This window comes from Eulemur rufifrons, chromosome 21 (genome assembly GCF_041146395.1).
Source record: "Eulemur rufifrons isolate Redbay chromosome 21, OSU_ERuf_1, whole genome shotgun sequence".
NCBI classification, from domain to species: domain Eukaryota; kingdom Metazoa; phylum Chordata; class Mammalia; order Primates; family Lemuridae; genus Eulemur; species Eulemur rufifrons.
The window spans coordinates 18,794,621-18,822,406 of NC_091003.1; the positions used below are offsets into that span (position 1 = coordinate 18,794,621).

The 27,786-nt window shown below is 39.3% G+C and overlaps 1 protein-coding gene across 2 annotated transcripts in view; it reads left to right on the forward strand.

Annotated features, from left to right (window-relative positions):
• The first annotated feature begins 535 nt into the window (after positions 1-535).
• The window catches only part of PITPNB (phosphatidylinositol transfer protein beta), a 62,504-nt gene continuing 35,253 nt past the window's right edge, over positions 536-27,786 (forward strand). For both annotated transcript variants that reach the window (XM_069496761.1, XM_069496760.1), the window contains exons 1-7: positions 536-619; positions 5,136-5,166; positions 7,993-8,138; positions 19,285-19,376; positions 20,020-20,027; positions 20,537-20,611; positions 22,236-22,319. In XM_069496761.1, coding sequence (XP_069352862.1) covers positions 600-619; positions 5,136-5,166; positions 7,993-8,138; positions 19,285-19,376; positions 20,020-20,027; positions 20,537-20,611; positions 22,236-22,319 — 456 coding nt within the window. In that variant the 5' untranslated portion in view covers positions 536-599. The remainder of the gene's footprint in view (positions 620-5,135; positions 5,167-7,992; positions 8,139-19,284; positions 19,377-20,019; positions 20,028-20,536; positions 20,612-22,235; positions 22,320-27,786) is intronic.

Here is a 27,786-nt window from a genome sequence, read left to right on the forward strand (position 1 = left end):
GGGGCTTCTGGAACCTCCACAAGAGCCGTGCAACAGGCGGATACATCCTCCTGCGGAATCTGAGCTAACAGGGCCCGGGAGGGAAACAGAACCCAGCGTCGTCGGCCTACAGAGCCCGTCAGAACTCTTTAATACGAACTTCTGGAGTGAGGTGTCGGTCAAGAAGGTGGGGCCGTTCTCCCAGCAGTGACACAGAGACGAGAACTCGTCACCGCTACACCAGGGAACCAACTAGAAAACTCACCGGAAAGCGTAGGCTGCACAGACGCCCCGAGGGACTTAGGCTGGAGGGAGGAGCCCTTGGACGCTGACGAACGTGCGCGCGCGCTGAGGTTGCGCAGCCGCAGTAGAGGCCGCACCTGCTCCAGCGGACCGCGCAGCCGCAGTAGAGGACTCGTGTGCCCAGGGTGGGGCGCGGAACTGGGCGGAGCTAGGCCGCCTCGCGCGCTGACGCAACGGGCCGCGGCGGAAGAGTGCAGGCGCGCAGGCGCGGCGGTGGCTCCCGGGGTAGGGAGGCGGGGCCGCGCAGGCGCCTTGAGAAGCGGTAGCGGCGGCGGCGGCGGTGGTAGAGGCGGCAGCTGTGAGGGGGTTCCGGGAAAATGGTGCTGATTAAGGAATTGTGAGTGGGTCTGTGGGCGCGAGCGAGGCTCCGCGACGGCGGTGGGGGCAGATTTGTTGATTGAGAACTGGCAGAATATTCCTAAGGCGGAGGGAGCCCCGGGCCAGCCGCTCCTTTTGCGCGCCTCCTCCCCCCGGCACGCGCCCCCGGCCCACCCGAGGCCCCTCCACTGGGCGCTGCCCGATCCTCCAGGCTTGGCCGTGATAATACGGCGGTACTCTGTCCCCAGGCGCAGGCGGTTGGGTCCAGGCCCGAGCGCATGGCTGAGGAAGGCGCGGCCGTGAGTTTCCGCTGGGACCCGCCTTCTCAGCAACCTCCACCTCCTGTCTGGGTTTAGGCCGGTTGGTGGGACGGAGCTGTAGTCCGGGGGTGGGGGAGACACGTTGGGTCTGAGTGATTTGTTGTCTGGGGTGAAGCCTCCTTGTAACCCGCGGGAGATGGGTTTGTCAGGTGAAGGCAGCCTTGATGTTAGGACTCGAGGTGGGACGTTGGCGCCCTGAAGTTCATGCAGGAGTCCGTAGTCTAGGAAACCTGCAGCCTCCTCTGGGCTTCTCAGACGACTTCACGGGAGAGCCATCTCTGCTCCGAGTCTTAGTTTCCGCATCTTTTAACATGAGGTGACACTTTGGGCCCCACCCACTTCACTGAGTTGAAGTGAGGAGTTAACACGTGTTCTGTCAAATGGAGGGGTTTCCAGGTGCATCAGACTGGCCAAGTGATTTTGTTGAAAAATCATAGCTTTTCGCACTGGCAAGGACTGTCTGGAAGTGAATGTTCAGCTGTCATAGCTGGTTCGTGTCGTCAGCATCCCTTGGGCAACTAGGGGTTTCGAGGACTGCCCCATTCTTTGTTGTTTTTCACATCCTCTTTTCATTTTAAATTCTTCGAAGTGCTTTTTGCTTAATTTAGTTATCTCCAGACACCATATTTGTAGTGTTTCCAAACCTTTCTTAAAAAGTCACTGATGTGATTTGTCTGCTTAATACCTTCCAAAGACCCTCTGTATCACCAAGAATAAAAATCAAAGTTTCTACAGCAGTCTACAAAGCCTTACACTGTTTTCTTTTCTGCTGTGATCTCATTTACTATTTTTTCGTCTCCCATTCCAGCCTAACAAGCTTCCTTGCTGTTCCTCCACTATAGAATAAGCTCAGTTCAGGGCTTTTCTGCTTGCTTTTGTTCCCCTTGCTTGAAGTGCTGTTCCCTTAGGTCACTGACTCACCCCCTTCCAGGTCTTTGCTGGAATGTCGTTTTCTCAGGGAATCCTCTGAATACCTAATTGCCACTCTCACCAATTGGTATTTTCCTTCCTTTATTGGTCTGCATAACCAATTGCCATCTAACATGTGACAGAATTTATTTATTTTTTCTGTCCTTCTACTAGATGTGTTCTCTTTCTGCATATAAGCTCCATGAATTTGCCTGCTTTGCTCACCTCCATATCCCCAGCTTTTGGAATAGTCCATGGGACATAGTAGGTGCTCAGTAAATATTTGTTAATAAATTGATGAAAAGTTATAACTTTGATCACCTTTTGTTGTAGAATGAAATTTTGCAATGAGGCTTATTTATAGTACTGAACATTGGGTTTATATAAAGTTTTGTTACATATTTATACAATGTATTGTGCAAGTGTTACCTTATTTGTTACTCTAACATCTCTCTGATGTAGGTAGGTAGCAGATATTAAGACAAATGGAACAAATAAGACAGAAAGAAATTGACTTGGCTCAACTTACATAGTGAGTTTCAGAAGTGATTTTAGATCAGAGATCTAGTCATTTTTTTTTAATTAGTTATTTCCTACCTCCAAAAATGTAAATTAGCTGTTCAGTAGATCCTGTGGACAGTTATGTGAGTAGTATCAAACTAACTCATGGAAAGCAATTTCCATTGGGAATTTGCACACTGTGCTTTTTGCAAACCTTTATTTTCATTATAAGAATTTAAATGTACTGAGGTAACGAATATTGAAATGTGCCCAAAGTCTATTTTTTCTAAAGAGTTATAAATTAAATTTCTTGATGTTCACTCCCTCATGTACCTCTCCCCTAGGTTTTATTTTTCTCTTTAGACCTTTTGAAGGTACAGGCTGTTTCTTATTTTAAGTATTCCCAAAGTCTAGCACAGCATCTAGTCTAGCTAGCACACTGTAAGTCTTCAGTGTTGAATGAAAAAAATGACTCTTCTACTCTCAAGTCAACTTTCTAAAATTGTTTTGGTCAGGAGCAAAGAATAGGTCATTCCTCTGTGAAGATAGTGGTAACTAAAATACTTTGGCAGATGTTTATTGTCCTATAAAATTCATCCATTTTTGATAAGAAAAGGTTAGAAATGACTTTAAGGGTGGGCAGGTTCCCTTCAAGTTATTACTTAAACAATAGACAAATACCATTAAAGTCTTGGTTTTAAAGAACTACTTGCTGGTTCTATTTGGAAACTTACTTTCAAAGATGTTTGAAAATTTTCGGATTGCACTAGAAGTTGAATACTGTTTTTAGAATGATAATGGAAAAGCAAAACCAGTATGTTCCTTTTTACTTTTGGTTGAGCAAATCTTGAAGTTACCTGACTCATCATCAGAATCTTAATCAGTCACTTTCATTGTGAAAGAAATTATTCTGAAAGTGTTGCTAAATAAAAATGGGAATCTTCCTGCTAAGTGCGTATTTGTTGAAAGTACTCAATTGTGATTCTTTGGTTTTGTGAAACTTCAGGGAAAACTTTTAACTCTTCCCCTTCTATCTCTTCCTTCTATTCCCTCTACAGTCCATCATCTTGGTTCAGGCCTTTGTTAATAACCCTTTCCCAGCCTCCCAAAAGGTGGCTTTTCTCCATTCTCCTGCTTCTCAGTGCTTTTAACCACTTGCAGATGACTTCCTCAGGTCAGCTTTACTTGCCGTTTACCTCTTGGAACAACTTCCCAGGATTCCTTGTTGCCTAATGAATTTGATAATTTCTTACCATATTATTCTAGGCCCTGAAAATATACTCCCAATCTGTATCTTTCTAGCCTCCCCTCCCCCAGTTTATGTTGTTTACTAAGACAGTGAGCAAGTTAGTGTGCTCCCTGAGGAGACAGCTAAGATGATTAGAGATTTTTAGGTATGGAAGGACTTACAAGAAGTTTATTCTTGATGGAGAATGGGAATTGGTAACCATTGTGACTTTGGGAATGTTCATTGTTTTTGAATCACTACTATCAGAAAGACAAAGAGTGATGAGTGACTCCCAATAGTCAAGGAGGAGAGAATACAGGAGATATGTTTTGGACATTTGGAGACTAAGGTGATGGGAATGTTCAGGCATAAATGATTGATGAGAATAGGGAGAGAGAAGTAGGTAGAAAGTGTAGCTGGAATGAAAACTAGATCTAATATTCTGGGTAATCTTTCATTTCATATTTATGTACAAGAAAGACCATTAAACAATAATGTCTAGATGGAAAAGATTGTCACTAATACAATAAACTAAATGACTCTTACTATAAGAAAATAATAAGAGAAATTGCAGCTGAAGAAAAATTGGAATGAGGAAAGCTGTTAGGAATTTTCTGTGAAATGACAGTTGTGTAAGATGTGGAGAGAAGAGTCTGAGAAGGACTGTGCCTCCTCCATCCCCCCCAAAAGTAAGTTGCTGCCTTGGAACCAGCTATTATTATGAGACAGGGAGGGTCTTGGTTTTCAGAATTTATGATGGAAATAAGTTAAGGAATCTCCCTGTAAAAACCTGGAGATAAAATGCAATATTCTGACATAAAATAATAAACCATAATATTTTTGGAATTCATCTTTAGGAATGTATTGTAGGTAAAACGGAGCTATAATGGTAATCCTTTTGGTATGTCCAATAACAGACTCCCTTGGACAGGATCATACACATCAACCTTATATGGAATCTACCCTGGAAGGGATTATTATATTTGTAAGGTTCAAGGTAGTTTCTATGGTAAAGTTTTTTCATATTAATTTTAAAGGACTCCTTATTTTATCTTGCTAAATTTGAGGAATAATTGAGTAGTGGGGGAACAGTTTCTGGACGAGTTCATTCATGATATTCAAGACATGTATTCTGTGAGAAGTATTATGAAAACAAAATGCACTGTATATAGATGGAGAATGAAAACCACACTAAAAATTTCATGAGGGCAACCTGACCAGACAATCTACAAATAATACATTCTGTACCTTGCAGTTTTCAATGATGAGTTTTCTCTTGTTTCTGTGCTCTTCACAAGAATCTCTGCTACTGCACTTTGGGGTCCCAGCATAATGAGGATGCTAAAAACAAATGATCATTGAGATCCAGGAACCATTGTTTTAGTTTCCCAGCTTAACCTGTATTTAGGGCTATAGACGTATTAAAGACCCTCTTCCATAAATGACATCTTTATGCTTTTGTAAGTGTCTTCTTATGTAGTATAATTGAATTTAAGGTAAAAGCTCTTTACAGATCTGTTTTAAAGCTGACTGTTTCATATGTAATGTATATATATTTTTTTCTTTTGTCTTTTTAGCCGTGTGGTTTTGCCATGTTCTGTTCAGGAGGTAAGTCTTTCTTGCTTCTGCATTGTTTATTGGTATAGGTAGTTTATTTCGATAGGTGCATCTAAACTGGTATTTTCCTAGTATCCATTTACCTTTCATTCCAGCTTATGTGACAAAATGAATTATGATGTGTTACGCATAATTAATTGCAAATGTATTTCTTGTTAACTGCCTTGTTTTGGAAGAGTCTAAGGAATGTTGTTTAACCTCTGATCCAGTGCTGTAATTCTTTCTCCAACATCCCAGAGAAATGAGGCTCCAGCCTAAACTTAAGCACTTTAAGGTTAAGTAGCTTGCTCCTTAGAAGAGCAGCCTACTTTACTGTTGGACATTTTAAACATTTGTCTCTAAACCAAAATCTGCTTTAGTGTAATGTTTGACTACTATTTATGGATCATCCACCTGAGCAATGGGAAATAAGCCTGTTCTGTCTTGCGTGTGGTAACCCTTCAGGTTTTCTGATGGCAGCTCTCCCCCACCTCCCCTCAGTCCCTTTCATTCCATCTTGAAAGTTCCCAAGGTTAAATATTCCCAGCACATTCATTTGGTCTAATATTAATTTACTAATAATAAGAGCTCTAGACTTCCTCACCAGCTGGTGTCATTACTGCATATGTTGTAGTTGTTGATCTGAACTGAAAACAGTATTCCAGAAATGGTCTGACCAGCACAAAACTGAGCACTTTTCTTCCACAGTCTGCATGTAATATAGAAATATATCACCTGTTCAACACTTGCATGTCCTGCAGTTGTGGTATAGCCAAGAATGATGATAAAAGCAGAAAAGTCTTGTGAGAAATCAAGATATGTGTAGCAAAACTCATAAAACTCTCTGGGCCCCTCTGTAACTTGCACATAGTTCCCATTTGCTCAATTATCGGTTTTCCTAGAACTAACGGTAGATTAGAAGCAGTGAATTGGAAGTGAGACAAAACAAACTGATAACCTAAGAAGTGACAGCTGACAGAAGACAGAAAAAAATGCAGGAACTAAAAAAGAGTAGCTGGCACTGTTTAGTGTAGACTTGAACACAGCTGTATATATCTCAGGAGTGCCTGAGGTTTCACTGTATCAAAGCACACTCCAGACCTGCCAGGCACCCCTATTCTTTATTTGCACAGTTGGTTGTTTGAACTTGAATGTGGAAATTGATATTTGTTTTGGTTAAATTTTTTCTTTTGGTTTCAGCTGGTTGAATCAGCTTGTTGAAATCTTTGAGTGTTCGTATTGTTACCCAAAATAATCTTCTTAGCTTTTTGTTATACTCGTATTTAATAGACACGTCTTCTGTGTCAATTTGTTATTCTTAAAAAAATGAGAATGAGAGAAAGCTTAGTAGCATGCCACAAAATATCAGTCTATTAATAACATTTTCTGGATACTATGTTGTTTCTGTGTGTATTTTTGTTAGTGTGTGTTCCTGACCAAAATGAAATTTACCTTTTGATTTAGAGACATTTTAATCCTGTTTTAGAATATGACAGTGTTGAAAAGTACATTTTGAAGATATTTAAGGACTGTGGCATTACTAGACTAACCCAAGTATTGTATCATGGAAAGCCAAAAGGAGAAATATAGTCCTCTCTGCAGTTTCTACAGAAATTTATTTTTGGAGCATTTAAGAAATATTTTTGGTTTCATCTTCCCAAACCCTTCCAAATTGAGTAAGATTGTGTGTGGGTCTGGGTTTTTAAATATAATTAACCTGCAAGATAGCATCATATCCCTATGAGCTTTTTAGATATGAATATTTACTGAGCTAACAACTACCCCTATTTTTTGTCCCTCAAATAAAATGCTAGTTTTGAATTACAAATTCTTAGAGGTAGATTTTTATAGCTTTTCTTTGAAAATATGCTTACAAAGAAGAAAAACACTTCTTTGGGCTATCTTCATTGGAAGGAAGAAATATAGCCAAATTTGTAGAGTTGGAAATAGTGCCATGATTGGGTCACTGGAACAAATTAGAACACAAGAACTTTGCTCTTACAATATTTGTTGGATCTAGTGGCTCCAGACTGGCAAAGTACAGTACTGCTGACTCACAGGTATTGATGCAGACCACTGAGAATTCTGGTTCACTTCAAATGAAATAAAAATTGCTACCAGCAATTTGCTGCCTCTTATGGTAATGCTTGTATAAGACTTTAAAAACAGTTTCTATTTACTGAAGAACTTCACAATTAACAGTTCTGATCCTGGGCACCCAGTCAGTGTTTCTGGTTGGCTAAGGAAGGGCCAAATTGGGCATGTAGTAATACATAAGTCATGGGGGAAAAAGATCCCAGAGGTCTATAAAAATTGGGACTGTCATGAGTGATTCTTTGGATCTTCAGGCTTTTGTTATTACACCATATGTCCCTCCTCTGTGTCAAGGTCAATATTCTGGTTGCTCAGCTTTAATTGGCAATGTGACAGTTATATTCCTGCCATACTTTCCTTGGAATTTTGTGAAACTGAATGAGATATAATAGATGTGAAAATGCTTTGGAAAGTACAAAATGTATATTGTTCAAAAGTTGAACCAAGTGGCAAGACATTTTCTTGATAAATGGATAGTATAAAAACACTAGAGTATTTGTAACTGGCAATTTTTTTTTGAATAATGGAAATCCCGTAAAATACAGAGTTTCTTAAAACTGTGATCATCTGGTGTTTGACTTCCTAAACACATTAATTTCTAATTTGAGTTGTGTTTTCATATAGAACATATGTGCTGAATAGTGTGGATATGCTTTTCTATATCTTCTATATTAAGATTTTAGCATAGGAAATTTATGCAGTTACTGCTGACTTACTGAAATTCTGTGCTCTTTGAAATTTCAGTATCAGGTTGGGCAGCTTTACTCTGTTGCAGAAGCTAGTAAGAATGAGACTGGTGGTGGAGAAGGAATTGAAGTCTTAAAGAATGAACCTTATGAGAAGGATGGAGAAAAGGGACAGTATACACACAAAATTTATCACCTAAAGAGGTAAGCACGGTATTCACATTTGACGCTTAGTCATTATGTTAAATAATTATGCTGTAACTACCCAGCTTACTTACGAAGCATGTAACTATCCAAATTATTAGTGGACACGTTGAGATACATTTTTTATTTCAATGTGATAATATGTTACATTCTAATTTTTTGAGAGAACTCCCTCATTGGTTATTTTTAATTATAAAAGTAATATATCTGCTTATAACAAAAATTCAAACAACAGAGAAGACTATAAAATAAAAACATAGCCCCACCCCTTGCCATGAAATATCTATAATCACAGAGAGAAACACTAGAAATGGCTTAGGGTTTATCCTTCCAGATCATTTTCTGTACATATTCAAATATTTTAAAAAAAACAGATACATCACCTGTATCATTTTTAGTTTCTACAACAAATGGGCTCATACTGTGTGGTTGTGCAGTTTGCTGAATTTTTCACGCAATGATATATCATAAACATCCTCCACGTTATTATTTAATATCCGTGTGATTCTTTTTAGAGCTGAGTAAAATTTCTTAGTATGGACATCACATAGTTTACTTAACCATTCCCTAAATGATAAGTCCATTTAGGTATTTTCTAGTTTTTGTCTGTTAGAAATAATGTTTCTGCGAGCATGGTTGTCTTTATGCCTTAAGGTTACTATTTCTCTAGGAAAAATTTATAAAAGTAAGATTGCTGGGAGGACATGCACATTTTAAATATTAATATTACTGCCAAATGCCCTGTAAGAGTTTGATAGTGTACATTCTTCCATATTTTTCTGTCTTTCAAATTTTTGCTAATTTCATAAACAGAAAACTGTTGTCTCTTGTTTAAATTTGTATTTTCCCTCTTTCGAGATGGGGTCTTGCTGTGTTGCCTAGATTGGAGTGCAGTGGTGTGATCACAGTTCACTGCAACCTCGAATTCCTGGGCTCAAGTAATTAATCCTCCTGCCTTAGCCTTCCAAGTAGCTAGGACTCTAGGCATGCATCACTATGCCCAGCTAATTTTTTTTTATTTTTTATTTTTTGTAAAGATAGAGTCTCGCTATGTAGCCCAGGCTGGTCTTGAACTCCTGACCTCAAGTGATCCTACCACCTCCTTGGCCTCCCAAAGTACTAGGATTACAGGCGTGAGCCACTACACCTGGCCTGTATTTCTTTATTAGTGAGGTTGAATGTCTTTTTCATGTTAATTAACCATTTGAATTTCTTGTGTGACTTGACTGTTCAAATCCTTTGTTCATTGTTTTTTCTCTTTGGTTTGTCAAAGTTGCATATTCCCCTACATTTGGCAGTCTGATTTGTATTTTTGGCATAAATATTTTAAAATAGAAAATGCATACTAATCTAACTCTTAGGGCAAAAGACTGTTAATGGCTTTTAAGAGTCAATTTTGTTAATAGTCTCCCCAGTTTATTAAAGGTAGGAGGGAATCTGTGCTTTTCTCCTGTTTCTGTTGTCTTTGTATTGAAATGAATCATACTCAGGTTTTATAGAGCTCCTTAAAGTTGCAGATGAAAATTAGCTGGGCATGGTGGCACGTGCCTGTAGTCCCAGCTACTCGGGAGACTGAGGCAAGAGTACCATATGAGCCCAGGAGTTGAAGGCTGCAGTGAGCTATGATCGTGCCACTGTATTCCAGCCGGTGTGTCAGAGTGAGACCTTCTCTCTAAAAAAATAAAAAAACTAACGTTGCAAATGAGCTATAGTGAGCAGTATTTTTCATATTTCCTCAGTTTAACTCTACTGCTTGATTTATATAGTGACATGTAACCTACTGGTTATCACTTTATAGAATATTAAATTTTATCATTTTTTTTCTACAATACAGCATGTCTTTACTTCTGTTACAAGTTTGACTTGAGAAGTAATTCCAAGAGTGAAGGCAGTACTTCCAATCAATTATCCATAGAGCTTGTCTTAGTCATATTTTCAATTAATTTGAAAAACCTGAGTTTTAAGCACCCTAAGTTCATCTGAAAAAGTTTGTATTGAAAGAGAATTTTGGCATTCTAGATTGTACAGTCTACATAATATGAAAGTATTGAATTTATATGTACTCAGCTTTCTTTTCCTAGCATTTTTGCATTTCTCCCTTGAATTCTACTAACACATATGAGTTCTTATTATAAACATATAACTCTTCCTGGGATTCTAAAATAAACCACAAAGTTTGATATGTAAAATTTTGTGTTGGTCTATGATGTCCTTTTTAGATCACTATTCCATATGTGAATTAATTTGAAATACATTTAAAATATCTTCCAGTTGAAAGCTAAGAGTTGAAATATTGAGGAAATATATATATATATATATGTATATATATTTAAGAGACAGGGTTGCTCTGTTGCCTAGGCTGGAGTGCGGTGGTCCAATCAAGCTCATTGTAACTTCAAACTTCTGGGCTTAAGCGATTCTCTTACCATCAGCCTCGAGAGTAGATGGGACTATAGACACCACCATACCTGGCTATGTTTTTATTTTTTGTAGAGACATTTTTATTTTCTGTAGAGACAGGGTTTCACTATGTTGCCCAGGCTGGTCTGGAACTCCTAGCCTCAATGGTGCTCCCACCTTGGCCTCCCAGAGTGCTGGGATCATAGGTGTGAGCCACTACACCTGGTCTGAGGAAATGTTAGATCCATTACTACATGGAAAAGACCAGTTGCTAAATAATATGTACATCTATAATATGTTACATGTTTTTTAAAAAATCAGGAAAAAGCCTAGAAAGAGGTTCACTAAAATGTGAAAACTGTCACCTAGTGGTGTGATGTGGGTGATTTTTAAAATTTTTTTATTTTTCCATATTTTCATTTTTATGAGAAAGGAAAGGAATGTTAAATATTATTTTTGAAACAGTTGATTTATGTAACACTCCAGCCATAAATAATCTCTTAAGTTGAAAAGGGCTGTATAAATATGGTTAGCGCAAGAGAGATTCTTATTCTCGAGAGCTTATTTGGGCACAAGGTTCAGAATTCCTCTCAGGCTTTTAGTGGATTAAATAAAGGAAAATTCTGGCTGTCTGGAGGCCAGCCTTCTGGCACACTAGGGTCTGGAACACGTCTTCATTCCTAGAAGGAGCTGAAATCATCTCAGAGTAGTAGCCTTTGGTTTTACCCCTTCATTTACTTCTCATTGCAGTCCTGAGAAATAGACAATATACATATTGTATATAACAAGACACTAAGGCACATGTTTACCCAAGGTCACACAGCTAATAAGTGGCAGAATGGTGACAGAGACCTGGATTCTCTGACTTCTAATCCCACACTCTTGCTTACGGTAGGAAGTCCCAGGTGCCTGGCAAGAAGCTCTCAGAATCCAGTGAGCACAGGTCTCCGTGAGAAGAGAGGGACGGAGGAGGTCTGATGGGATGATGAGGGCAATTTGATGGTCTTAGAAAGCTGGCCTTGTCACACAAAGATGGCAACTGTGGACAAAAACACAGTATATCAGGAAAGGGAAAAAGCAAAAGGGTGTGGCAATAATGAGTCTCAGGCAGCATGATAAATACTTGCCACTCTGTCAGCAATGAGAAACGACCACAGACCTGCCCACTGATAAAGACAAAGCAGGGACCAGTTGTTGCAGGAGACTGGAGGAAGGAATGGCTATGGGGCAAGGGCAGTCAGATGTTTACAGTAAAATTTGTCAGTGTCACATTGAAGGCACATTTGCCACAGGACAACTATTGGGAATGGCAAAGACTTATCAGAAGTAAGTGGTGAGGCCTTCGTTGTGCTGTAGGAAAGACCTTGATCCCAGGGCAAGGCAGGTGGTGCAGCCCCATCAGACGTGAGTTTCCTCAAGGGCATCAGTTTAGCATGCTGGAGACTCATTCATAGTTCCTGGTTTTAAGAGCTCTCTCCCTGCGGAAGTGAAATTTGCATCCACTAATAGGTTTCCTTTTATGGCACTTCATTAGTTAACCTAAGCTGTGTGCATTGTCACTGTGTAACATCAATAGAATTGCAAAGTTGGCCAAGGCCTTATTTTACAGTTGAGATACTTGAAATTCTGAGGTCAGCTTTACCCAGTGTAACCAGTCTGTGGATTCCCTGGCCAGTGTGCTTTCCCATTTCAGCAACACACCTCTTGGTAAGATGTTTACACTTAATCTCAACCAGAAGATTGAGAAACAACATTGACAAGGTACTAACAAAATCCAAAAGTTAATGACTCATTGCAAGGGACATTTCAAATATCTGATTTCCATGAACCTCAGGTAATACATTTTCTTGTGGGATAATGAATTCTCTCCATATTTTGTTTGATAACTTATAGTGAGCAGTCACCCATGGTAATTCTACACAGAGGATCTAGTGCTTATGTATTCTTGCTGTGTGAGAGTCACTGGGTTACTGCAAGTGCTCTGGGTGGGAGCTTTTTCATTCCCCACAGGAACCTCAGCTCTGAAGAAACTGAGATCCAGAAAGGTTTCAGTAACTTGCTCCATGTCTCACTGCTGTTTGGTAGCAGAAATGGGACTTGGATCCAGGCAGGCATTGTGACTCCAGAACCTGCCCTTTTAACCACTTTGCTCTACTGCTGAGCTCTGTGGGAGAGTTAGAATGTTTTCCATTTCCTGACATTAGCTCCCTGGAAGTTTACAGAGAAGTTCTTCCAAAACCTCAAGTTTCACCATATCTCATTTTCTCATAACTCTTTAAAGTCTCAAGTCTTCCTCCAAAATGAACCTAATTTAACAAGGTACTTAAGATTATCCACATATCCGCAATTGTTATAACTCCATCTGGAATAAAAACCCTTGGGTCTAAGCAAGCCAGTCTCTTTATTGTCCTCCTTAAGTAATCTGCAGCCCCCCACTCCCACCTCCAAGCCTTTGTTCAGTCCTTTATACTTTTTTCTTCTTTTGATGTCAGGCTTCTCACAGCCTGCTTGATTTCTGAGTTCAAGACCTGCCCTGTGCAGAGGTATTCCTTGGCTACTTTTATTCATATTGGTCCCTTTTCCCTAAACTTGTCACTTTTTGTGACTTCTACCCATTTTGAGTAGTCATATATTTCCATATGTGTACGTATTTATCTTGTTGTACCCCATTTTCCACTAAAGTCTGAGTATGTTTCCTTATTTAATACACACTTAGTAGTGGATGGTGGTAAAGGAGAAGGGAATTTATTAATACTAGGCAAAGACTTTTGAAGCAGGACAAGGAAATGTGTTACAACTTTTGAGATGGCATTTCAGAGAAAAACTTGGAGCTCCTGTGACCTCACTGAATGAACAGTGACCACTCCTTTTTGTTCGTTTGCTCTCCCATTTGGGGGAAAGTCAGCTTTATTCTTTTTTATTCTGCATAAGCATTATGCACCATCACTATCTTCAGTCAGTCCTGGATGATGGGGAATTTGAAAAGCTTTGCCAATTCCAGGATGGCCTTGTTTCCCAGAGGTTGAAAGAGCAGAGGTTTTATTGAAAAAATCATTATTTTAAATTTCACATGGTTCAAGGTAAGAGTTTTTTTGTAAGCAAGAGAAGACATGTGCCAGGAACCTAAATTATGTTTAAAAATGGAAAGTTTAAAATGACCTGAAAATTTAAAGATTGGTTGTGTATGATGCTTCACATTCAGAGAGCATCTTGTATAAGTAAGAAATTAATAAATGTCAGCCAAATACAGTAATTCTTGAGTTGAGAATTAGCCGTCATAGACACAACACATTGTTTTTTCTTTGTATGTAGTTCAGAGTCTTAAATTTTACACAGTTCAAAGTTTTTCCTAAAGCAAGAATGATCGTATTTCGGAAAAATACCAGAAATATTTTCTGAAAAACATTGTTTCCTCTTTATGGTATATCTCATCTTTCATTACTATTCCTCTTTTGTTGGATGAAAAATACTTATTTTCTCTGTGTTTTATAATTCTCTAATTCTCTAGAGTCTCCTTTCTTCCAGAAGTTAGCCAGTTTGTATCTGGTTATTTCCTTCCCACAAATCAGGATTTTAAATCATTTTTGTAATTTTGCCCCCTCATGTCTCTGCATTCTTCTGTCTTCCCTCCATCTCCATTGCTGCTGTAAATCTTAAGATACCATCATCTCTCTTGAACTTCTCCACTTGCCTCCAGATGGATATCCTGCCATCCCTTTCTTTTCTTCTGCTTTTTTTGGCTTTAAAAAAAATTGTGATACAGTTTACATGCCATAGCATTCATCCTTTTAAAGTATACACTTTTGTAGTTTTTTATTATATTCACAAAGTTGTGCAAGTGTTGTTGTTATCTAATTTCAGAACATTTTCAACACCCTCCCTAAAAAACCCTATTCCCATTAACAATCACTGCCCCCAACTCCTGACAACCACTGATTTGCTTTCTTTCTCTGTAGCTGTGCCTATTGTTGGCTTTTTATATAAATGGAGCCGTATAATATGTGGCCTTTTGTGATTGGCTGCTTTCGCTTAGCATAATCAGTACTTCTTTCCATTTGATTGCTGAATAATATTCCATTGTATGGAAATGCCACATTTTGTTTCCTCAGTTCATCGGTTGTTGAACATCTGGGTGGTTTCTACTTTTTGGTTGTTATAAATAATGAGATCAGAATAGGGAACAGAATAATGAATCAGAATATCAGAATAATGAGCATTTTTGTATAATTTTTTGTGCAAACATGTTTTCAGTTTTCTTGGGGAGATATATTCCTGTAAATGGAATTGGTGGGGTCTTATGATAACTTTATGTTTAATTCTTTGAGGAACTGTCAGATTGTTTTCCAAAGCAACTGTACCACTTTACAATCCCACCAGTGGTGTATGAGTGTTCCAATTTCTCTACATGCTCACTGACACTTACTATATATGATCTGTCTTTTTGATTATAGCCATCCAAAGTGTGTGTGAAGTGGTATCTCATTGTGGTTTTGATTTGTATTTTTCCTGATGATTAGTGATGTTAGCATTTTTTCTTGTGCTTTTAGGTCATTTGTTTATTTTCTTTGGAGGAATCTCTGCTCAAATCTTTGATGAATTTTTAATTGAGTTTTCTTTATTGTTGAGTTGTAAAGAGTTTTTTTATATATTCTGGATACTAGATCTTTATCAAATATGCGATTTGAAGATTTTTTCCCCCATTCTGTGAATTGTCTTTTTACTTTCTTGATATTGTCTTTTAAAGCTTAAAAAGTTTATAATTTTGATCAAGTCCAATTTATGTTTTTTTTCTTTTGTTGTTTATGTTTTTGGTGTCATATCTAAGAAACTATTGCCCAGTCCAGGATCACAAAGATTTATAACTATGTTTTCTTCTGAGAATTTTATAGTTTTAGTTCTTACCTATTTTGAGTTAATTTGAATTAATTTTGCCACCATCCATTCTTCCCTGCTCAAATTAATTTTCTACACAAAGCCAGGATAACCTTAAAACTCAAATCAAGGTGTGTCACTTTCCTTCTTAAAGCTTTCAGTGGCTTCCCATTATACAAAGACTAAAATCTAAACTTTGGCCTGTAAGCAGGACCCATGTATCTGTCTGCCCCTCCCCACCTCGCCAGCCTTATCTCGCTCCCCTCTACTCCTTCGATCACTACAGTCTAGCCATGCGGGAGACCTTAGCGTGGCTCAAACAGGCCAAGCCTTTTGCTTTCTAGGTCCTGCGATCATGCTGTTTCCTGTGCCTGCTTTGCTGTTCCCTGCTTCTGTAACCTCAGATTGTCATTGTAATGTCACTTCCTCAGAGAGGCCTTCCTGACCACCCTTGCCCCACTTACTTTCCCAAGTGCTGTGTTCCTTAATTTCACTTCACTACAGGAGATTCTCTTTGTGGTTTTCTTACCAGTCTATTTTCTGCTTTCCTCCTTGGAAATTAAGCTCTGGGTAGGAATTGTCCCTTTGTGTTCACCATTATTTATACGGCCTCTGGCACAATGGACATTCAGTAAATGCTCCAGGGAATGAATGAATGCTTGAATGAATGAGGTGTCCAATGTATTCCCCCCCCCCAACTCAACCTTTCCTGACTTGAGGAAGAACTGGAAAGAGAAGGCCTCCCAGTGTTTTTAAGGTGTATTTCAGTTGACTGTAAGATGAAAGAATTATTAGTTTATTTATGGTAAATTAATCTTGTCTTCAGATTCTTCTCCATATTTTTCTACATTTTGATGTTCATCGGCAGAAGGAGGAAGGGTAGAAAAAAGTAGTATTGCTCATGTCGTTTAGGGGAGGACATTAAAATTTCAAGTGGATAGTGTAGTTTGAAATGATTTGCAGTGGTGTTACTTATCTCAGGAATAGGATTTAAAAAAAGGAATGTCTTAGATCAGATGTTCAGTGTACATTATGGTCATTTATTCTGAATTTTTTAAACCATATAAGGCCTTTGTTTTTCTACACTACTATGACAGAGTTGCCTTGCCTGGAAACAAACAGGCTCACAACTATTGTTATATTAAAGTTAGATCTTAATATTACCTCCACTCAACACAATGGAATAAAAAACTTCTGTTGAATTTTACCCTGCAGTTAAATATTCTTAAAGTCTATTCAGAGTGGGACAAGGGCTATGTATTCTTAAAGAACCTTCATGCTTTTGAATATTATGCTGTGGGTGACTCATAAACAGCTGAAATCTAGACATATTTACCTGTTTACACTGAGGTAAGTAAGTACCGTTATGAAAGTTGGCTTATCACGAGAGAACAACACTTCTTGAATAGTTTGGGAGAACAAGAGGAAGACTATCCTTTTTGTGTTTGTTTTTGAAGGCCTAGCTGCATGCTCCATTTTGTTACTTTGGTTACTATTATAATTGTGCCTTTACGGAGGCTAGTCTCTAAGGTTCCAAAACAGGAATTTCCTGTATTTTACTAACGTGACAATTAAGGTGGAAAAATGATGTATATGTTTTCAATTATATATAAGTGACACACTTGAACTGCCTTGTTAGAAATATATTAAAAATGCCATTAATGAAAATTCCTGTTTAGAATAGAAGTTTTATTTACTCCATTTATGCATTTTCCCCAGGTTTAGTCACATACTTGGATTCATTTGAGATGTACTTATTAATGTTCTCATGTTAAATATTTTAAAAATGCCAGTAAATTCGAAACATAACTAGATCAGAGTTTGGACTTTATTAACTATTCAAACCTATAATGAATTATTGGAGTTCACGTCCTGGAAAAAATATCCTGGAAACAGATAGTAAGCATCTGGGTCTGGGTACAGTGGCTCACGCTTGTACTCCCAGCACTTAGAGAGGCTGAGGCAGGAGGATCCCTTGAGCTCAAGAAGTTCCATGGAGCTATCATCCCACCACAGCACTTGAGCCTGGGCAACAGAGTGAGATGCTATCTGTTAAAAAAATAAATTTTACCCATATGTATTTCATATCGGACCTCACCCACTTTTAAATGGATTTTGGTTCTAGTTCTTTAACAACATGAGAAATTTTTTGGACTACTAGATATTCTTTGACTTATTATTTTCAGTTATCCTGTCTTCATAGTTCTGAAGTTTGTCTGAATTGTCCCACCATTTGAAAAGAATAAGTTATCAAAGAATTAGGCCTCCTTGATTATTATTTTTTAAGGATATGAAGACACATGTAAATCTCTTTATGTCCTTGGACTCTCACTTGTACTGCCGCATGTCATAGGGATACTTTAGTTTTTCTTTTCCATTGATTTAATTTGTCAGGATAGTGGAACCCCCAAACTGTGTACCCATTTTTACTCAACAGTTGGCCCAGTGACTGAAAGGGGATGAATGAAAGGGTTGTCCACACTGCATCTTCTATTGCTGTATAGCTCTCCTACTGGCATGGGGTTCCTTACTACCTACCTTGTTTAGCTTACAAAATTCAGCATAGGAATAGCTCTGGCCAACTGCTCAGTCTTATTGTAGTGTCAGAAGTCCTTTCTGGCTCCCAGGTTTCCTTAGTTCTTTTAGTTGAAGCAGTTAAGTTGGTGCTTGAAAGTTTTCAGAGAAGCAGCTGTGATATGAAAAAATATATATATAGGGCTTGAAGTTTGAGGACATAGTTTTAACATAGTTATTTACCCATTTAAATGCTGGTTACATGAAATGATGAAATAATGCTTGCTTCACAGATTTATTGGAAGATTTAAATGAAGAAAGGCATGTGAAAGTAACCAGCTCTGTGTCAGCTTATAATTATAAAGAAGTAACTACCATTTTTTGAGCTCCCATTATAATGGGCAATGTGCTAAACACATTACAGATACTATCTGATTTAATCCTCAAATAACCCTGCAGAGTAGGTAATATGAACTCCGTTCAGCACATGAGGAAGCTTGGAGAAGCAAAGTACTACACCCAAGGTCACACAGCTAAGTGGTGATGTTGGGATTTAAATCCAGTCTGTGTGAAAAGCTTGTGCACATAAAACTGTTCTCTTTACAGTAGGCTCCACTCAATAGAAATGGTCATTTCATTTGCATTTCTTTGAAGACTGGTAAGACTGATTTTTCCATTTGTTTGTTAAGGAGTGGCATTTTCTAATTGTAATAGGTCTGTGGGTGTTCTTTACCCATTTATATGTTGGGATTGTTCTTGATTATCTTACGAATTTGCACAAACATCATAGAATCACATACTGAATCCTCTTTCTCTGACCATATGTGAGGCAGTGAGTGACAGCCACACCTATAAAATTTTATACTTGGATAAGCTTTACTTTCTCATTTTCTACATGGATCCTTCACGTTGTCATTTTTCTTTGGGTCTTTCAGGTCTTATTCAGCAATATCCCCTTATTCTGGGGCTTTGCATTAAAAAAAACAACAGTGTAATGTTGTCTAACTACAGGAGAGAACCTCTATGTTGTATAAATGAGCAGATTGAGTAGTTTCAGTTAATGCTTAGATGTCACATCATGGGAGTAGATCTAAAGCCCCTAAGAAAGAATTGCTTCTATTAAAAAAACCAAAAACCTTGTATAGTTAAACTTTCTTAACCATTTTGTTATTTTTACATTAATTTTCCACTTGATTACATTGGGGTTGAAATAAACTGTTGATAACAGTCTTGAATACTAGGTCATCAAATTTAGAACATGATCACCTTCAATTACAGTACTCTTTGAAGCAGTTTGATAGCTACAAAGAAAGAATTGATAGTGCTGTTGAAAACATATCTAGTATCTCTCTCCTCACAGCAAAGTTCCTGCATTCGTGAGGATGATTGCTCCTGAGGGCTCCTTGGTGTTCCATGAGAAAGCCTGGAATGCATACCCCTACTGTAGAACAAGTAAGCCTGGTCTCCAGCAGCCATTTCACCCTCCACCTTGAGGATGAGGAGAGGGACTCCTAGTGCCCACACCTTTGAAAAGGGTTACGCTGAGCAAGGCCTTCTGCAGGTTCTCGGATAGTCACTGCCTGAGCAATAGCAGAGGGGAGGCTGCATTGGGCTCCTCCCCGCACACCTTCGTGAAGGGCATAAGTTCATTCCCAGATGACAGCCACATCAGGGTCCTTGCTGACTGTACTGGCTCCAGGGATGAGCAAATGAAATCTTAAAGATCATCCACACTCAGAAGTATCTTTTGGTGTACTTTTATTGCCACATACTAGAGGAGGAATACACAGACTTCTGAAACAGCTTCTTGTCATTTCCTAAATTAACCTACAATGTTCTCCTTTTGTGACATTATTCTTTTTAGCATTATTTTAAAATTAGATTATTTTTCATATTATTTGTGCTTAATACTCTAAAGTATCCTACAGTGTCACTTGTATAGAAACTATGTTTTGCAGATGTAAGCTACTAAATGTTTTGTGTTTTCAGGTAGTTTAGTCTTTGTGATGTTATGTATTGGGATAGATTGTTTCAACTCCAATTAATATTTTGAAATTTTTCCCCTTTTATTGCCTGCCTCTCCATTATGCCTCAGTTGTAACGGTGAGTAAAATTATTTTCGTGTCACATTACTCTTCATCTTTAAACTTTCTTTTACATAATACTTATTTTTAACCATTCTTTGCTTTTTTATTAAAACTGCCTGTCACTGCATGGCTCCCTCCTCTGTGTTCCACCCCACACTCTTTTACCACACGTTCCCAGTGTTAATGGGCTCTTTCTCCACCCTGTCTCAGAATCTCCCTGTTGATTTTATTTTGCTTTTGCTACTTCCTTCGAATGCCAGGTTGGTTCTCCAAACCTCAAGGCTTCTTTATTAACCCTGTATACTGCACGACAAGTAGGATTGTTTCAATTATTTAAAAGCATGCAGCATTTGGTTTGCCTGACAAGTCTGTAAAAATCAGTAGCTAATGATTGTGTGTCACCTGAGGATCAGTCTCCTTGTAGAGTCAAAGCATGGATGCTTATACTGGGAATGGCTCCCTCAGACCTGAGCCCCAAAGAACCGGTGAGAGATCGCTGTCATTTTCCTGTTGTGTTTTCTGCAGAATGAATATATGAAAGATGATTTCTTCATTAAAATTGAAACATGGCACAAACCAGACTTGGGAACATTAGAAAATGTAAGTTTCAACTCTGCACTTTTAGTGCAGAAGCCCCTGGAAATGGAAGTACTGTATGTAGTTCACTTTATCACCAAAGTAATGTCACCTGTGTTGGCCTAGCACCTGGCCACACCAGGCAAGCTGAGTCAAATTGAGGTGAGGCAAGCAAGCAACCAGAAGGCAAACAGGCTCTCCCTGTCAGTCCCCTTGCCTTGACACTTGAGTGGACTTTGGTGAGTTGCTGTTTTCATCAGCAACTCTCTTTCATCTCCGATCAGGAGAACATGGGTAAACAAAATTCACAGGTAATCCCCAACCCAATTTTAGCTATTAGTTTTGCTAATTAGATTGCTTTCGTCTCAGAATATTCACCAGAGCTGCTCTACGTAGCAGAATTGATTGCTTTAATTGTCACCTCCTCTCCATTTGCTGGGATATGAGTTGACATTAGAGAAATGGCCAGAAGGCAGGAGGGAGAAGGTTCTTTTAATAATTTACAAAAATGTTACCAAGCTCCTGGCTTATGTAATTATAAATTGGTGCACATTTATCTCTAAGTTTCAAGAATATCAGTTAGAACTCAAATGTAATCATTAACTTTTGGTGAGGTTTGCCACAGAACTTGGGAGGGCGTCTGGTATAGTTTGATGCCCTTGGCCCAGTGGTCCTCACAAGTGTCATTGCTGGACCAGCCACAGCAGTACCTTATCTGTGGACTTGTTAGAAATGCCAGCAATGTTCAGGTCCCACCCAGGAGCTACTGAGTCAGAATCTCTGGGGGTGGGCCCAGCAGTCTGTTTTCTGGTGTACTCTCCAGTTGAGAACTACTGTTCCAACCTTAGGATACACTGTTAGAGGAGAGTAAGTTAATGGTTGTGGCAAATTCTATTCTTGCTATGTTCTGTTATGCTATTGATGCTGATTAATAGAACTTTTGCATTTTAATTTGTAGTATGTGACTCTGCTTTCAAGTGATCATTTGATATTTCATGTAGTTTTTCATAGTCTCTAAAATTTGGGGTCTAAATGAGATGATTTGGTATGTTTTAATCTGTGTCTGATCTGCCATTTTCAGCTTTCAAGTCGGCATGTCTTTGGCAGTTTTTAAACAATTCTTAATAGGTTCATAGATGAAGTTTCAAAAATAAATGAACAGCATGAAGTTTAGAGGAGCTGACATCATATTGAAACTGAATAGCTTTAGGATAATCAAATTCAGGAGAGATTTTAGACCATAGAATGCAGCATCTTGAAATCTAGTTATAATGTCACCTTATGTTTATATAGGATTTATAGGTTACAAGGATTTTGTTGGCTATCATTTGGGTTAAATATAGGTCACACAGATTTTGTTATATAAATCATCTCCAAGGACTACCAGAAAATAATATCGGCAAATTTTTGTTCTTTGGCAGCATCCTCAAACTCTCTCCCCCTTATTATTTGGGGTTAAAAGGGTAACAAAAGATTTCTAGATCTCTCAAGATTTCGGACAGCTAATTTAATGAAATAGTAATTTGGATTTAATTGCTCGTGATGTACTCTGAGAGACTCAAGATAAAGATTTTATATGTAAGTTAATAGTTTTACCCAACAAGAATAATCTGGTTTGTTTTGCTTCGTTTTTCTTTGTCATTTATAGGTACATGGTTTAGATCCAAACACATGGAAAACTGTTGAAATTGTCCACATAGATATTGCAGATCGAAGTCAAGTTGAACCAGCAGTAAGTATTACTTGATGACCTTTTAATTTGTTCCCCTTTACATCTAAAAATGATTTTCTTTCTTTCTTGTGTGGCCTATATTTCTACACTGAAATGAGCCTGGAGTTTAGTCTGGGTATGTGCAGCAAAAGAGACCAGAGAGAAAGAGAAAAGATGATTTGCTTTCTGTGTGGATTTTGCCTTTGTACAAGTGATCCCTTTAAGAGATCCCAGTATACCTGGGATGCATAGGTGTGTGTTTTCATTGGGGGTGGAAAAAAAAAAAAACCAGACACAGAAACCCACATTGTTTACAGAAGAATTCTTCCATAACCTTCTTTAAATAATACGGACCCCTATACTTCTCAAGTGTGATTAAGAAAGTAAAAATTAAATTTACATACAAGTTTTCAGTAACTTAGGGATAAAGTCATTTGTGGAAAATCGCTGGTGTGGAGTATTTTAATTTAACAGTTGTTTAGCTTTCTATTTTGATTCTTACTAGATATAACTACTTGTACTCCAGGCTTTGACTTAGTAAAGAAATTTTTTTCTACAAGTAATGATGCTTACACCTTATGCTAAATTAAGACCATTATCTTACCAAAGTCTGTGACTATTAAATGAGTTCTTATTTTGTAGTGCACTGGTTGCTGCTTTGGTTTTGTAGGGCACATTTGTGTACTTTTTACATGTTAATACAGCCACGGTGGTCCTCTTCCTGCTGATCTAGAAAGCTAAAGCTTTGGAATACAAGTGGCACCCATTGTTTGATCAGGGTCAGGCACAGTGTGTTCCATCAGTGTCCCCTTCTATTTCTATTTTTGGTGCTTATTCCCTGAACTTGAACAAAGCTAAACAGAAATAACTCAAACACCAAATGTCTGGTTTTGCTGCTGAAATTTAAAGGTAAACCTGAAACAAAGGTCCCTGACCTTGTCTCAGAAATCACTAGGGTTGGGACTGCCAGCAGTGGCCCTCTGCCAAGATGGGCTACTCCGTTAGGGCTGCCTTCCTGCTGAGAAGTGCGAGCACTGAGCAGGGACCCTTGTTCTAGAAGTTAAATTTTGGTTATGTTGTGATTTGAAGTTGTTTCAGTTTTAGGGACATTTCTGCATTTGAAATTATAGAGGGAGTTTTTTTAATCCCAAAAAGTGAAACGACATATCAGCTATGCCCTTTTATTTCTCTTGGTATCGTTTACAGCCATGATGTGCTGTATGTGAAAGAACAATGATGGGAAGAAAAGCAATTGGGAGTAATGAGTGAGTCGGTTAATGGCTAGGTCAGGCTAGCTTGCAAGCCTGGAACCACAGAGCCCAAGACGATACCGAGCAGCAGCGTGCCACACCAGGATTGGGAGCCCTGGGGAAGGCATTCTGGCTATGTTGTTGGTGTGTGCAGCTGCCGTGCTGGCCAAACAAAGTGGTTTCACTGACCCAGTCTTGTGGTTCATTGGCTTGCAGTCCTCGGTATTCACCAGCAGAGTACAAGCTACCTTTGGTTTTGCTGGAGCATAAAAGTAGTTCTTTTTCCCTGTCCTCAGGCGAAAATGGGCACTCAGTCAGTGTGTGCAGGCATGAATATAGGTGGAAAGAACAGTGTAAGGCAGATTGTACAAGAGGCCTGGAGGCCCTGGTTCCCATTCCTTGCATCCCAGTATGGCGATGCATGGCAGTAGCACTTTGGCGTACGTGCTCCAGGTGGAAGGCACTGCCCTCGCAGAGGCTGAGTAGGTGGTTCTCTGTGTGGAGTGATGATGTTTGGGGTGGACACTAGTGAAAGTGAATGGATTGGGCCCGAGTGAGGAGGCTTTGTAGGGTAAAGCCTTGGCTCTGTGACTAAAATAACTAAGAACATACATTCTGAAATGAGATGGGCTTCAGATTTAAATTCTTAGGCTCTGCCACCTGCTGGCTATTTAATCGTGAACGGGTTACTTAACTCTCTGTGCCTGTATTATCTTTTGTAAAATGAGGCTAATTGTCGCAGAGGATTAAGTGTGAGCACTTAGAGTGGTTCCTAGTTTAATAGATCCTAGCTATCATTGTCATTATTGGTAGCTACAGTTGTGCAAGAATTCTGAGTGTCCACATTCACACTAAGCATTGTTTGTGTAGTACCTGTTCGCCTCTGTATGGAGGGTTTTGTTTTTTAGTGTTCATAGCTCCAGTTTTCCCAGTCACATCTTAGATATTGGTAAGATATAAATTTATCTTAAAGTATATTGAATTCATAGTAGCTTTTTAAAATTGTGATAAAATACACATAATATAAAATTTACCCCTTTAAAGCATTTTAAAATACACAGTTCAGTGGCATTAAGTATAATACACTCACCGTGTCATACAGGTGTCACCACTGTCTAGCTCCAAAACATTTTCATCTCCTCAGAAGGACACCCTGTACCCACTAACAACCACTCCCCACTGCTCCCCCCCCCCCCCCAGCCTTTGGCAACTACTAAGCTGTTTTCTTTCTCTTGGGATTTGCTTATTGTGGATATTTCATATAAGTGGAATCATACAATACGTGGCCTGCTTTGTCTGGCTTCTTTTTTATGTTTAGCATGTTTTCAAAGTTCATCCACATCATAGCATGCGCAGTACTTCATTCCTTTTTATGGCTGAATAATATTCCAGTGTATAGACGTGCCACATTTTGTCTATGCATTCATCCATTGATGGACATTTGGGTTGTCTCCACCTCTTGGCTGTTGTTAGTTGTGCTACTGTGCACATTTGTATCACAGTAGCTTTTTGTTTATGTGCTTTCTCAGTAGTGGTTAATAAAAGTACAACTGATACCATGAGGGGCTGTCAGACCTTTTGACATGAAAAAAGAATTTTGATAGACATATTTGTCTGCTATAAAAAGAAGGAAGGGAACTTTATGGTAGCAAAGGTGCCCTTGGTGGTTTATAAGCCTGCAAGTGCCAGGAGCAAAGCATTGAGCTCCCTGGGGATGTGTGAAGGCTGGGGTGGGTGGTGGCAGGAGAGTCCCCCGGCCATAGGGCCGGACCCCCATTCCAGGGAGAAAATGATTGTGAGACCTCCTGGGGCAGGGACTCTGGGTCTGCCCTTTTCTTCTGCACATCCTCACCTGTCCACTCTACTGACATAGACGGTTACCCCCGTGCTCTTCCCCTTAGGTCCCACTCCATTGTTTTGGCCTTGACTAGTTAATGTTTCTTTTAGGGTTATCTTCTGTCACAAACACCTGGACCACCGGGAGCTCATTACTTCTTACCAGATCCGATTTGGTGTTCTGTTCAATTGGTTTGCTCATTTGATTCTGCTCTTTTATGTAATTTCGTTACTTGAAAATTCTGGTCTATGGTGTTGGGAAAAGGAAGAAAGTTTTCAGAAGACATTTACGGTTCTCAAATGGCAGTGCTGTCATAGTAGTCAGCAGGTACAGCGTGCCTGTCAGTGTGTACCAGCGCTGTGTACGCAGTGCTGTGGCAGCTATCGACGTTGGTGTAGAACCCACCAGAGGCCTAAGTCTGAGTGAGATAAGCACAATACAGTGAAATATTAACAAGTGGCAAAAGCTCATGTGTGGTCCAAAGTGCTGCAGGATTTCAGACACGAGAACAAACGATGTGTGAGGACGAAAATGAGTGAAAGCCTCCCGACATAAGGATGAGTAGGGTTTTGCTGGGCGGCACAGTCATTACACGTTTCCCTCTTACTCTCAGGGCTCTGACATGGTTTTATCTCTCTTCCTTCCAAACAAATGGAACGTCAGAGTCTTTGTACTGTTAACTAATCCCTGTCTCCCCAGCTCCTATAACAGTGCCTGAGATGTAGTAGGTACTCAGTGAATGCATGTTAAATGAATGAAGGAACTGTAGGCATGCAGACTAGTAATGAAGGTCCAGGTGCATTGTCTAACACTCAGTTAAAATAGTTTTTAGAGCTGGAGGAGACCTTAGCTACTTAGGCCTCCTTGCTTTCAGACTGTGCTTTGCATAATCCTGAGAGTTTCTTGGCGCTCCGTCAGGTTGTCAGGTTGGAGTGACTAGAATATGGGGCTGACAAGTTCCTGCCCTTTCCCCTCTACCAACACAGTTCTGCTTGTCTTTCTGACATTATTCTTGGCCGTAAGATTTACTTTGAGCACATAGTTCCGCAGCTATAGGAAGTTTGGCTTTAAGACTAACCTCCCTGTTTTAGAAGTGAGGAAACTGAAGCCTACATAAGTAAACTAGTTTTTTTTTGAAGCTAATGCCAGAAGTGGAAATTATAACTCTCAGTTCAGTCTTCTGTCCACTGATTCCTCCCACACTAAGGCCAGGCTGTGTCAGTTGCTCTTCCAGCTGCCACTTGAGCATGATCTTCCTCTCCGCAACCTGGTCTGCACTGCCCATGCCCTGTGCTTTCCTGTCCCAGCACACTGCTTGGCCTCACCTCCCTTTTGGGACTCCTTTTGTCTGTCCAAAGCCTGCATGTCCTTCAGGATCTAGGTGAGAGCTTAGATCCTAGGGAAATCTAGGAAGATTTCACCCAAGTTGATATCACTCTTCCCCTTTGCTGAATTTCAGAAGCTCTCGGTCATTTCATTGATGTGTTTTGTTCTCTGTTTGGTCACCTTTACCCTTTTCACAGAGTGAGTACTTCATAAATATTGGTCATATGAACCTGATGAGCTTAAGGATAATGATGCATCTAACCTATGTGCTTGAAGAGTTTGTACTGGAATATAGAATCAGTTTGATGGCATTTTGATAACACCTGGGTTAGCAACGGGTGAGGAAACAGGCACTCATACATTGCCTGTGGGAGTATAAATTGGTGTAACCGGTTTAGCAGAATTACAAATGTTACATGCGTGTTGACCCAGCAAAATTCCAGCTCTAGGAATTGATCCTACCCACTGTGAAGTGACAAGTATACAAACCTAAGATGAGAAGTAATCTGAAGTCTAAATGTTTCTCCATCAATCAGGAACTGAAGAAAAACATTATGATATATCCGTATGGTGGAGTTCAGTGCAGTCATTAAAAAGGAGTGAGCTCTATTTGTACTGATAAAGAATCCTTTTCAAGATAATTTGGAAGGAGAAAGATGCAAAAGAGCCTTTCGTAATAGGCTTCCATGTGTAATGTTTTAAAAAGGAGGAAATGTATCTTTATATGTGTATACGTATTTGCTTACTTGTGTATAGATGGTCAAGAAGAATGCATGAGATACTCATAATAGTGATTCCCTCAAGACAGGCGAGGGGGGAGGCGGAAGGGTTGTGGTCTGACAGAGATGTGTGCCTTGGATTGGGGGGATGTACTCCTCTCACTAACTGTATCTGTTTTCTGTTGCTAAATCACAAATTTAGTGGCCAGGTAATGTAACCTGATTAGCCAAGGAAATGACATCCTATTACTTTTGCCATAGTCTGTTGCTTAGAAACAAGTCAGAGGTTCTGCTTGCACTTAGGGGAAGGGATTATACAGGAGTCTAAGGGTTATCACCTTAGGGTGCATCTGCCG